General features: G+C 55.1%; 1 protein-coding gene across 1 annotated transcript in view; it reads right to left on the reverse strand.

Annotated features, from left to right (window-relative positions):
• parp2 (poly (ADP-ribose) polymerase 2) overlaps window positions 1-13844 on the reverse strand; it is a 140192-nt gene that overhangs the window by 66430 nt on the left and 59918 nt on the right. The window contains exons 14-16 of the mRNA XM_087975419.1: window positions 12219-12353; window positions 7377-7504; window positions 1612-1732 (exon numbers count right to left, since the gene is read on the reverse strand). Coding sequence (XP_087831545.1) covers window positions 1612-1732; window positions 7377-7504; window positions 12219-12353 — 384 coding nt within the window. The remainder of the gene's footprint in view (window positions 1-1611; window positions 1733-7376; window positions 7505-12218; window positions 12354-13844) is intronic.

Below are 13844 nucleotides of genomic sequence, written 5' to 3' on the forward strand. Positions count from 1 at the left end.
CCACTCTCTTTCTCTCTCTCTATTTCTCTCTCCCCCCAGCCCTCTGCACAAGAGAATGTAACATTGAAGTTCTGGGTTCCGTGAGGCCCATTCACCTCCTGACCTCACCATAGCCTTGGCTCAAACATGGGCAAAAAGAGCTGACCTCCACAGGGTGAGGGGAGAGTGGCATAATTCGGCCGAGTGTGGCAGAACTGGGGGTGGGGGTAAACTCTGCGGTGGGCTGGGCTCACACCTGGAACGTGGGTAGACGGTCGTGGTTGCTGGGAGGGTCAGTCACCTCACCCTCCAGGAGCAGCTCTGCAGGAGCCCCCTCAGGGATAGTGTCCCAGGGCCCCCCCCCCAACCACCTTCAGCTGCTCCATCACTGACCTCCCCTCCCTCAGAAGGTCAGGAGTGAGGGGGATGCTCGCCGATGGTCTTACAGTGTGTTCAGCACCACTCGCCACTCCTCAGATACTGAAGCGATCCACGTCTAAATGCAGCAGGACCCGGACAATACCCAGACGTCGGCTGTGACAAGCGGCAAGCAACGTCCGCGCCACACAAATGCCAGGCTGTGACCATCACCAATGAGAGGGAGATGGCACGGGGCAGGATGACAGTGGAGCATACGGACACACAAGATGGCCGCTGAGCCATCAGTTGGCCAACATGACACACAAGATGGCCGCCGGATCACAGTATGGAGAGACAGCACTGCCTGGGGCCACCAGAGTAGCAGCACAATGCACTCGTAACCCAGCTGATTAGCTCAAGGTGGGTGGGGGAGGGAATACACATGAATAACGAACACTGCCCGCAGCCAACACCTCTAACAGAAACGCTAACAGCTTGATACAGACTCAGTACGAAATGCTAATAGCCAGGGCTTCTTAGGAAGAGCGATTAGCCCCCAGTACCACAGCAACGGACGTCCGCGCAGACGTTGAAACTGACAATGTCTGCGCTGGAACTGACAACGACGGCGCTGAAATTAACAAAGGCTGCGCTGGAACTGCTGTAGACTGTATCGAAACTATCAACGATTCTGCAATGATTGCCGGAAACGAACCATGTTACCGAGGCAAGAACGTCATCACTGACCTACTGTACCACATGATGTGTAAAAGTTCCCTGACGTGTGCACAGGGTCGAGAGAAGACGCGCAGCGACACTCTCGCTCTCCCCGGAGCCCCGGTATTTCCTTGCACAATAAACTCTGAGGCTGATGATTTTCCCCTCAACACCAACAAGAGACAATTATCCACCGCCCCTTGGCATTCAATGATGTTATCATCACTGACTACCAACATCCTCGGGGGGAGGGGGTTACCGTTGACCGGAAACCGAACGCAGATCCAGCCCCGTATAAACCCAGTGGCTACAAGAGCAGGGAATCCTGCAGCGATTCACTCCCCTCCCGACTCTCTAATCCCTCCAACAAAGCCCTGTCCCACCATCGACAAGGTACAAGTCAGGAGGGGGGAGGGAATACTCCCCGCTTGCCCCTGGATTGGTGAGGGAGGGGGGTTGGGGGCAGCTCCGACAACACTCGAGAAGCTTCACACCTCCGAGGGACAGAGCAGCCCCGTCCCCACTCCCCGCTCGATTGGCCCCACACCCACAAACCCGCCGGCGACCCTCACTCACCATGTAGCCGGTGACGGGAGCTTCAGGGGGGGCGACACGCAGCCCCTGCTGCAGGATGCTGACCCAGTTGGAAAGGCGGGATCCATGCCACAGGAGTTGCCTAGGAGAGACAGACAGAGGCTGCGTCTTCGAGTGCCGGGAATGTCGGCGAGCGGCCAGGGCACGCGCTAGGGAAGTGGAGGGGGGGTCCGAGCTACAACAGCAAGACAATCCGGGTTCGGGGGACGGGGACGGAACTTGCGCTGGGATCGGGGCTTCTGCTGAGGCCTTCGCTGGCTGCGTGGGGATTTGAGTTATCATGGAATTCCCACGGTGTAGAAACAGACCATTTGGCCCAACAGATCCACACTGACCCTCTGAAAAGAAACCCACCCAGACCCATTCCCTTACCCTATTACTCTACAAATACAGCTGACTAATCCACCCTAACCTGCACATCCCTGGGCACTATGGGTAATGTAACATGGCCAATCCACCCTAACCTGCACATCCCTGGGCACTATGGGTAATTTAGCACGGCCAATCCACCCTAACCTGCACATCCCTGGGCACTATGGGTAATGTAACATGGCCAATCCACCCTAACCTGCACATCCCTGGGCACTATGGGTAATTTAGCACGGCCAATCCACCCTAACCTGCACATCCCTGGGCACTATGGGTAATTTAGCACGGCCAATCCACCCTAACCTGCACATCCCTGGGCACTATGGGTAATGTAACATGGCCAATCCACCCAAACCTGCACATCCCTGGGCACTATGGGTAATTTAGCATGACCAATTTACCGAAAATATATACCTTTGGATTGTGGGAAGAAACCGGAGCACCCGGAGGAAACCCACGCTGACACGGGGGACTCCACACAGACAGTTGCCCACGGGTGGAATCGAACCGGCGTCCCGAATGCCCTGAGGCAGCATCTCTAACCACTGAGCCAATGTGCCGCCCCGGTGGGTGGAGGATGTATCTTTGGAGGCTAATGCAGCAATGTTCAGACATCGCCACGGGGAATGGCTACGGATCCTGAGTAAAGCTGCAACCCTCCTGGGCTGCGAGACTCCACGAAGGAACGCAGGAAGTAGGACGAGGAATGGACCCCTTCCCCCCGACCGTTGGACAAGACGGGGCCTGATCCGACCTCACCCAGCACAACCTTCCTGCCTGTTCCTCCCTCGACCGCATCCCGTGTGCCAAACCCCCCTCCCCGCTCGCTCTCCGGGGAAAACAATTCCACAGACCCCACTGACGGAAGAACACGTTCCTCGTCTCCCTCTCCAATGGGGACACCCAACCTCCCCTTGTTTTCAAACTGCATGGCCCCCCACCCACGTCATGGGGAGGGGGTGACATCCGCTCAGCACCCGTCCTGTCGAACCCACTACCCCTCCCAGGATCTGTTTTGATCAGGTCTCCCCTCACCCTCCCTGAACCACTGAGGTCCCAAACTTGCTCCTGGGACAAACTCCCGCCAACTCAGGGGGTCGACCCAGGAGACATTCCCTGACGTGAGTGCACCTGATGATATCCAAACCTGTAGGCTCTGCCTGGGACTCTGTCTCAGCAGACTGCACTACCCTGTTTGGATAAAACTGGGCTCCCGCAGCAAGGGTCTCCCGACCACTAGACTGACTATATACCAGCTCCATCAGTATTTTCATATCACCTTCATTCATGAGCCACAATATCCAGATCAGTCTGCCCGCTTACTGCCGTCTCTGGGATGTAACACAGGAATCAAAGAACAGATATCACCCTGAAAGGGAGAGAGGGGACTGAGAGACACCAGTCAGTGTACAGATATCTCCCTGAGAGAGAGAGAGGGGACTGAGAGACACCAGTCAGTGTACAGATATCTCCCTGAGAGAGAGGGGACTGAGAGACACCAGTCAGTGTACAGATATATCCCTGAGGGAGAGAGGGGACTGAGAGACACCAGTCAGTGTACAGATATCTCCCTGAGAGAGAGAGGGGACTGAGAGACACCAGTCAGTGTACAGATATCTCCCTGAGAGAGAGAGGGGACTGAGAGACACCAGTCAGTGTACAGATATCTCCCTGAGAGAGAGAGAGGGGACTGAGAGACACCAGTCAGTGTACAGATATCTCCCTGAGAGAGAGGGGACTGAGAGACACCAGTCAGTGTACAGATATCTCCCTGAGGGAGAGAGAGGACTGAGAGACACCAGTCAGTGTACAGATATCTCCCTGAGAGAGGGGGGACTGAGAGACACCAGTCAGTGTACAGATATCTCCCTGAGGGAGAGGGGACTGAGAGACACCAGTCAGTGTACAGATATCTCCCTGAGGGAGAGAGAGGGGACTGAGAGACACCAGTCAGTGTACAGATATCTCCCTGAGAGAGGGGGGACTGAGAGACACCAGTCAGTGTACAGATATCTCCCTGAGAGAGAGAGAGGGGACTGAGAGACACCAGTCAGTGTACAGATATCTCCCTGAGAGAGGGGGGACTGAGAGACACCAGTCAGTGTACAGATATCTCCCTGAGGGAGAGGGGACTGAGAGACACCAGTCAGTGTACAGATATCTCCCTGAGGGAGAGGGGACTGAGAGACACCAGTCAGTGTACAGATATCTCCCTGAGAGAGAGAGAGGGGACTGAGAGACACCAGTCAGTGTACAGATATCTCCCTGAGAGAGAGAGAGAGGGGACTGAGAGACACCAGTCAGTGTACAGATATCTCCCTGAGAGAGGGGGGACTGAGAGACACCAGTCAGTGTACAGATATCTCCCTGAGAGAGAGAGAGGGGACTGAGAGACACCAGTCAGTGTACTGATATCTCCCTGAGAGAGAGAGAGAGGGGACTGAGAGACACCAGTCAGCGTACAGATATCACCCTGAGAGAGAGAGAGAGGGGACTGAGAGACACCAGTCAGTGTACAGATATCTCCCTGAGAGAGAGAGAGGGGACTGAGAGACACCAGTCAGTGTACAGATATCTCCCTGAGAGAGAGGGGACTGAGAGACACCAGTCAGTGTACAGATATCTCCCTGAGAGAGACAGGGGACTGAGAGACACCAGTCAGTGTACAGATATCTCCCTGAGAGAGAGGGGACTGAGAGACACCAGTCAGTGTACAGATATCTCCCGGAGAGAGAGAGGGGACTGAGAGATACCAGTCAGTGTACAGATATCTCCCTGAGAGGGAGAGAGAGAGAGGGGACTGAGAGACACCAGTCATTGTGCAGATATCTCCCGGAGAGAGAGAGCGGACTGAGAGACACCAGTCAGTGTACAGATATCTCCCTGAGAGAGAGAGAGAGGGGACTGAGAGACACCAGTCAGTGTACAGATATCTCCCTGAGAGAGAGAGAGAGAGGGGACTGAGAGACACCAGTCATTGTACAGATATCTCCCGGAGAGAGAGAGGGGACTGAGAAACACCAGTCAGTGTACAGATATCTCCCGGAGAGAGAGAGGGGACTGAGAGACACCAGTCAGTGTACAGATATCTCCCTGAGAGAGAGAGAGGGGACTGAGAGACACCAGCCAGTGTACAGATATCTCCCTGAGAGAGAGAGAGGGGACTGAGAGACACCAATCAGTGTACAGATATCTCCCTGAGAGAGAGGGGACTGAGAGACACCAGTCAGTGTACAGATATCTCCCTGAGAGAGGGGGGACTGAGAGACACCAGTCAGTGTACAGATATCTCCCTGAGAGAGAGGGGACTGAGAGACACCAGTCAGTGTACAGATATCACCCTGAGAGAGAGAGGGGACTGAGAGACACCAGTCAGTGTACAGATATCTCCCTGAGAGAGGAGGGACTGAGACACACCAGTCAGTGTACAGATATCTCCCGGAGAGAGAGAGGGGACTGAGAGACACCAGTCAGTGTACAGATATCTCTGTGAGGGAGAGAGAGGGGACTGAGAGACACCAGTCAGTGTACAGATATCTCCCTGAGAGAGAGAGAGGGGACTGAGAGACACCAGTCAGTGTACAGATATCTCCCTGAGAGAGAGGGGACTGAGAGACACCAGTCAGTGTACAGATATCTCCCTGAGGGAGAGGGGACTGAGAGACACCAGTCAGTGTACAGATATCTCCCTGAGAGAGAGGGGACTGAGAGACACCAGTCAGTGTACAGATATCTCCCTGAGGGAGAGAGGGAACTGAGAGACACCAGTCAGTGTACAGATATCTCCCTGAGAGAGAGGGGACTGAGAGACACCAGTCAGTGTACAGATATCTCCCTGAGAGAGAGGGGACTGAGAGACACCAGTCAGTGTACAGATATCTCCCTGAGTGAGGGAGAGGGGACTGAGAGACACCAGTCAGTGTACAGATATCTCCCTGAGGGAGAGAGGGAACTGAGAGACACCAGTCAGTGTACAGATATCTCCCTGAGGGAGAGAGAGGGGACTGAGAGACACCAGTCAGTGTACAGATATCTCCCTGAGAGAGAGAGGGGGGACTGAGAGACACCAGTCAGTGTACAGATATCTCCCTGAGGGAGAGGGGACTGAGAGACACCAGTCAGTGTACAGATATCTCCCTGAGGGAGAGGGGACTGAGAGACACCAGTCAGTGTACAGATATCTCCCTGAGGGAGAGAGGGACTGAGAGACACCAGTCAGTGTACAGATATCTCCTTGAGAGAGAGAGGGGACTGAGAGACACCAGTCAGTGTACAGATATCTCCCTGAGGGAGAGGGGACTGAGAGACACCAGTCAGTGTACAGATATCTCCCTGAGAGAGAGGGGGGACTGAGAGACACCAGTCAGTGTACAGATATCTCCCTGAGAGAGAGGGGGGACTGAGAGACACCAGTCAGTGTACAGATATCTCCCTGAGGGAGAGGGGACTGAGAGACACCAGTCAGTGTACAGATATCTCCCTGAGGGAGAGGGGACTGAGAGACACCAGTCAGTGTACAGATATCTCCCTGAGGGAGAGGGGACTGAGAGACACCAGTCAGTGTACAGATATCTCCCTGAGAGAGAGGGGGGACTGAGAGACACCAGTCAGTGTACAGATATCTCCCTGAAAGAGAGGGGACTGAGAGACACCAGTCAGTGTACAGATATCTCCCTGAAAGAGAGGGGACTGAGAGACACCAGTCAGTGTACAGATATCTCCCTGAGAGAGAGGGGACTGAGAGACACCAGTCAGTGTACAGATATCTCCCTGAGAGAGAGAGGGGACTGAGAGACACCAGTCAGTGTACAGATATCTCCCTGAGGGAGAGGGGGGACTGAGAGACACCAGTCAGTGTACAGATATCTCCCTGAGAGAGAGGGGACTGAGAGACACCAGTCAGTGTACAGATATCTCCCTGAGAGAGAGAGGGGACTGAGAGACACCAGTCAGTGTACAGATATCTCCCTGAGAGAGAGAGGGGACTGAGAGACACCAGTCAGTGTACAGATATCTCCCTGAGAGAGAGGGGACTGAGAGACACCAGTCAGTGTACAGATATCTCCCTGAGAGAGAGAGAGGGGACTGAGAGACACCAGTCAGTGTACAGATATCTCCCTGAGAGAGAGGGGACTGAGAGACACCAGTCAGTGTACAGATATCTCCCTGAGGGAGAGGGGACTGAGAGACACCAGTCAGTGTACAGATATCTCCCTGAGAGAGAGAGAGGGGACTGAGAGACACCAGTCAGTGTACAGATATCTCCCTGAGGGAGAGGGGGGGGTGACTAAGGGACACCAGTCAGTGTAACTTGGTAATGGCTGCTGCGTTGCTGGACCACCGGGAATACAGCCCACCTGTTTGCCAGGTTTGTGCGGAAAACAGCAGCCTCCCCGGCCTTGTCCACCTCGAAAACCTCCAGCAGCTTCATGGTGTAGTCGTTGTGGGTGGCCGCGTGTGTGGACTGCAGGCTCTTCTCGATCACCTGGAGGGGTGGGGGAAAGAAGCGGGTATCACTCAACGCTCGGCTGCACCGGCACCCCCCCCCCCCTCCCCGAACCGACTGTTACACCTCTGGGGGGCGGCACTCCTGAGTCGGGGATGGGACAGATCCCATCACACCGAGGGACCCCGCCACGCGACCTTGTGCATTCCAGCCACCCTCGCGGTGAGAATGGGACCCCCGCCCCCGCCCCTCCCCCCGCCGAGCCTGTTCCGGGTGGTGAGGTGGAACCGTAAGAGTGATCCGCTCTGTCTCTGCCCCGGCAGTGTTGGGCGTGGTTGGGGTCCGCGGTCTCGCCCCTGGGCTCACGACCTGTAGACCACCTCCCGGACATGGGGCACAGCGCCATTTGCCGTTTCGGAGGGCAGCAGCTCCTGGGAGAGCCAAGACACACAGGGGGCCACCTCCGCCGGGGGTCCCATCAATGGGCAATTGGGAGTGTTTGATCTAACCCCGTGCTGTTCCTGTCCCTGGGATGGGGGGGACAGTGTAGAGGGAGCTTTACTCTGTATCTAACCCCGTGCTGTCCCTGTCCCTGGGAGTGTTTGATGGGGGGTCAGTGTAGAGTGAGCTTTACTCTGTATCTAACCCTGTGCTGTCCCTGTCCCTGGGATGGGGGGGACAGTGTAGAGGGAGCTTTACTCTGGATCTAACCCCGTGCTGTCCCTGTCCCTGGGATGGGGGGGACAGTGTAGAGGGACCTTTACTCTGTATCTAACCCCGTGCTGTCCCTGTCCCTGGGATGGGGGGACAGTGTAGAGGGAGCTTTACTCTGTATCTAACCCCGTGCTGTCCCTGTCCCTGGGATGGGGGCGGACAGTGTAGAGGGAGCTTTACTCTGTATCTAACCCCGTGCTGTCCCAGTCCCTAGGATGGGGGGACAGTGTAGAGGGAGCTTTACTCTGTATCTAACCCTGTGCTGTCCCTGTCCCTGGGATGGGGGGGACAGTGTAGAGGGAGCTTTACTCTGGATCTAACCCCGTGCTGTCCCTGTCCCTGGGGGTGTTTGATGGGGGGACAGTGTAGAGAGAGCTTTACTCTGGATCTAACCCCGTGCTGTCCCTGTCCCTGGGGGTGTTTGATGGGGGGGACAGTGTAGAGGGAGCTTTACTCTGTATCTAACCCCGTGCTGTCCCTGGGATGGGGGGGACAGTGTACAGGAAGCTTTACTCTGTATCTAACCCCGTGCTGTCCCTGTCCCTGGGATGGGGGGGACAGTGTAGAGAGAGCTTTACTCTGTATCTAACCCCGTGCTGTCCCTGTCCCTGGGATGGGCGGGGACAGTGTAGAGAGAGCTTTACTCTGGATCTAACCCCGTGCTGTCCCTGTCTCTGTGAGTGTTTGATGGGGGGGACAGTGCAGAGAGAGCTTTACTCTGGATCTAACTCCGTGCTGTCCCTGTCTCTGGGATGGGGGGGGGACAGTGTAGAGAGAGCTTTACTCTGTATCTAACCCCGTGCTGTCCCTGTCCCTGGGATGGGGGGGATAGTGTAGAGGGAGCTTTACTCTGTATCTAACCCCGTGCTGTCCCTGTCTCTGGGAGTGTTTGATGGGGGGGACAGTGTAGAGAGAGCTTTACTCTGGATCTAACCCCGTGCTGTCCCTGTCTCTGGGATTGGGGGGACAGTGCAGAGAGAGCTTTACTCTGTATCTAACCCCGTGCTGTCCCTGTCCCTGGGATGGGGAGGACAGTGTAGAGGAAGCTTAACTCTGTATCTCACCCCGTGCTGTCCCTGTCCCTGGGATGTGGGGGACAGTGTAGAGAGAGCTTTACTCTGGATCTAACCCCGTGCTGTCCCTGTCTCTGGGATGGGGGGGACAGTGTAGAGAGAGCTTTACTCTGGATCTAACCCTGTGCTGTCCCTGTCTCTGGGATGGGGGGGGACAGTGCAGAGAGAGCTTTACTCTGTATCTAACCCCGTGTTGTCCCTGTCCCTGGGATGGGGGGACAGTGTAGAGAGAGCTTTACTCTGGATCTAACCCTGTGCTGTCCCTGTCTCTGGGATGGGGGGGGACAGTGCAGAGAGAGCTTTACTCTGTATCTAACCCCGTGTTGTCCCTGTCCCTGGGATGGGGGGACAGTGTAGAGGAAGCTTAAATCTGTATCTAACCCCGTGCTGTGCCTGTCCCTGGGATGGGGGGGACAGTGTAGAGGAAGCTTTACTCTGTATCTAACCCCGTGCTGTCCCTGTCTCTGGGAATGTTTGATGGGGGGGACAGTGTAGAGAGAGCATTACTCTGTATCTAACCCCGTGCTGTCCCTGTCCCTGGGATGGGGGTGACAGTGTAGAAGGAGCTTTACTCTGTATCTAACCCCGTGCTGTCCCTGTCTCTGGGATGGGGGGGACAGTGTAGAGGGAGCTTTACTCTGTATCTAACCCCGTGCTGTCCCTGGGGGTGTGTGATGAGGGACAGTGTAGAGGGAGCTTTACTCTGGATCTAACCCTGTGCTGTCCCTGTCTCTGGGATGGGGGGGGACAGTGCAGAGAGAGCTTTACTCTGTATCTAACCCCGTGTTGTCCCTGTCCCTGGGATGGGGGGACAGTGTAGAGGAAGCTTAAATCTGTATCTAACCCCGTGCTGTCCCTGTCCCTGGGATGGGGAGACAGTGTAGAGGGAGCTTTACTCTGTATCTAACCCCGTGCTGTCCCTGGGGGTGTGTGATGAGGGACAGTGTAGAGGGAGCTTTACTCTGTATCTAACCCCGTGCTGTCCCTGTCTCTGGGATTGGGGGGACAGTGCAGAGAGAGCTTTACTCTGTATCTTACCCCGTGCTGTCCCTGTCCCTGGGATGGGGAGGACAGTGTAGAGGGAGCTTTACTCTGTATCTAACCCCGTGCTGTCCCTGGGGGTGTGTGATGAGGGACAGTGTAGAGGGAGCTTTACTCTGTATCTAACCCCGTGCTGTCCCTGTCCCTGGGAGTGTTTGATGGGGGACAGTGTAGAGAGAGCTTTACTCTGTATCTAACCCCGTGCTGTCCCTGTCCCTGGGAGTGTTTGATGGGGGGACAGTGTAGAGGGAGCTTTACTCTGTATCTAACCCCGTGCTGTCCCTGTCCCTGGGAGTGTTTGATGGGGGGGACAGTGTAGAGGGAGCTTTACTCTGTATCTAACCCCGTGCTGTCCCTGTCCCTGTGAGTGTTTGATGGGGGGGACAGTGTAGAGGAAGCTTTACTCTGTATCTAACCCCGTGCTGTCCCTGTCCCTGTGAGTGTTTGATGGGGGGACAGTGTAGAGGAAGCTTTACTCTGTATCTAACCCCATGCTGTCCCTGTCCCTGGGAGTGTTTGATGGGGGGACAGTGTAGAGGGAGCTTTACTCTGTATCTAACCCCATGCTGTCCCTGTCCCTGGGAGTGTTTGATGGGGGGACAGTGCAGAGGAAGCTTTACTCTGTATCTAACCCCATGCTGTCCCTGTCCCTGGGAGTGTTTGATGGGGGGACAGTGTAGAGGGAGCTTTACTCTGTATCTAACCCCGTGCTGTCCCTGTCCCTGGGAGTGTTTGATGGGGGGACAGTGTAGAGGGAGCTTTACTCTGTATCTAACCCCGTGCTGTCCCTGGGGGTGTGTGATGAGGGACAGTGTAGAGGGAGCTTTACTCTGGATCTAACCCTGTGCTGTCCCTGTCTCTGGGATGGGGGGGGACAGTGCAGAGAGAGCTTTACTCTGTATCTAACCCCGTGTTGTCCCTGTCCCTGGGATGGGGGGACAGTGTAGAGGAAGCTTAAATCTGTATCTAACCCCGTGCTGTCCCTGTCCCTGGGATGGGGAGACAGTGTAGAGGGAGCTTTACTCTGTATCTAACCCCGTGCTGTCCCTGGGGGTGTGTGATGAGGGACAGTGTAGAGGGAGCTTTACTCTGTATCTAACCCCGTGCTGTCCCTGTCTCTGGGATTGGGGGGACAGTGCAGAGAGAGCTTTACTCTGTATCTAACCCCGTGCTGTCCCTGTCCCTGGGATGGGGAGGACAGTGTAGAGGGAGCTTTACTCTGTATCTAACCCCGTGCTGTCCCTGGGGGTGTGTGATGAGGGACAGTGTAGAGGGAGCTTTACTCTGTATCTAACCCCGTGCTGTCCCTGTCCCTGGGAGTGTTTGATGGGGGACAGTGTAGAGAGAGCTTTACTCTGTATCTAACCCCGTGCTGTCCCTGTCCCTGGGAGTGTTTGATGGGGGGGACAGTGTAGAGGGAGCTTTACTCTGTATCTAACCCCGTGCTGTCCCTGTCTCTGGGAGTGTTTGATGTGGGGGGACAGTGTAGAGGAAGCTTTACTCTGTATCTAACCCCATGCTGTCCCTGTCCCTGGGAGTGTTTGATGGGGGGACAGTGCAGAGGAAGCTTTACTCTGTATCTAACCCCGTGCTGTCCCTGTCCCTGGGAGTGTTTGATGGGGGGACAGTGCAGAGGAAGCTTTACTCTGTATCTAACCCCGTGCTGTCCCTGTCCCTGGGAGTGTTTGATGGGGGGACAGTGTAGAGGGAGCTTTACTCTGTATCTAACCCCGTGCTGTCCCTGTCCCTGGGAGTGTTTGATGGGGGGACAGTGCAGAGGAAGCTTTACTCTGTATCTAACCCCGTGCTGTCCCTGTCCCTGGGAGTGTTGTGCATCTATGAATGCTGAGACCACGGGCACCCTTCCCCTTCCCGGAGAGCAGTATAACTGTCCCCACCTCAGACAGTCCTGAGCAGCGACTGACCTTGAATTCCGTCGTTGTGTGATCCACGGGTTTTAGGCTGCACTGCAGTGAGCGGTAATGTTGGTCCAGTGGGTTCTCTGTACTCTCCATCTCTGAGCTCACCAACTTGATGGCAATCTCAATGTCACCCAGTGCCTGTAACACACGGGGACACACACACACACACAGACACACAGATACACACACACACACAGATACACAAACACGCACACACACAGGTACATACACACAGACACACAATACACATACACGCACACACAGAGACAGACAGATACACACACACACAGACAGATACACACACACACAGACAGATACACAAACACACACAGATACACAAACACGCACACACACAGGTACATACACACAGACACACAATACACATACACGCACACACAGAGACAGACAGATACACACACACACAGACAGATACACAAACACACACAGATACACAAACACAGATACACAAACACACAAACACACACCGATACACAAACACACACCGATACACAAACACACACCGATACACAAACACACGCACACAGATACACACACGCACACAGATACACATACGCACACAGATACACACACACGCACACAGATACACACACACGCACACAGATACACATACATGCGCACACAGATACACATACACGCGCACACAGATACACACACACGCGCACACAGATACACACACACGCGCACACAGATACACACACACGCGCACACAGATACACACACACGCGCACACAGATACACACACACGCGCACACAGATACACACACGCGCACACAGATACACACACACGCACAGATACACACACACGCACAGATACACATACACACACACAGACACATACACGCACAGATACAGAGACACAGACAAAGACACACACAGAGGCGTGCACACACAGATACACACACACAGATACACACACACACACAAAACGATCAGTGTGGGGCAGTGGGCTGCAGTGGCATTGTGGGAATGTGGATCCGACTGTGCGCGCCCGCAATTGGAAGTGGAGTTGGTGAGAGAGCAGACTGCCGCAGAGCCAGGACTGTGGCCGGGGCAGACTCCACGCCCGAGTTGTCGTCAGGAGAGAGAGAACGTTAGAGGGCGTTACCCCTCCCTCTCACCCGCCAACAGGTAGATGCAGTCGGCGATACCGAGGGGCAGCGTGTTGTTGGGTGGGCAATGGTGCTTCTCGACAGAGAGGCGGAGGTTCACTTTTCGGCCTGTGACCAGCGGTGTGCCACAAGGACCGGTGCTGGGTCCACCGCTTTCTGTCGTTTGGATGTGAACAGAGGTGATACGGTTTAGCAAGTTTGCAGGTGACACCAAAATGGGTGGAGAGCGAAGAAGGTGACCTCAGAGTACAACAGGACGATGATCAGACCAGCCGATGAGCGTGGGTAAATGTGAGGGGATGCGTTTTGGAAAGGCAGGTCGGGGGCAGCACTTCGTGGGAAGGTCTCAGCCCAAAACGTTGACGCTCCTGCTCCTCGGACGTTGTCTGACCTGCTGTGCTTTTCCCAGCCTCACGTCTACTGACTCTGGTCTCCTGCTCCGCAGTCCTTACTGTCTCCGACAGTGAAGGAGGCGTTTGGTTTGCTTTCCTTTATCGGT

This window comes from Chiloscyllium plagiosum, unplaced genomic scaffold, assembly GCF_037043375.1.
Source record: "Chiloscyllium plagiosum isolate Xiang-an unplaced genomic scaffold, Cpla_swu_hap1 HiC_scaffold_27, whole genome shotgun sequence".
NCBI classification, from domain to species: Eukaryota; Metazoa; Chordata; class Chondrichthyes; order Orectolobiformes; family Hemiscylliidae; genus Chiloscyllium; species Chiloscyllium plagiosum.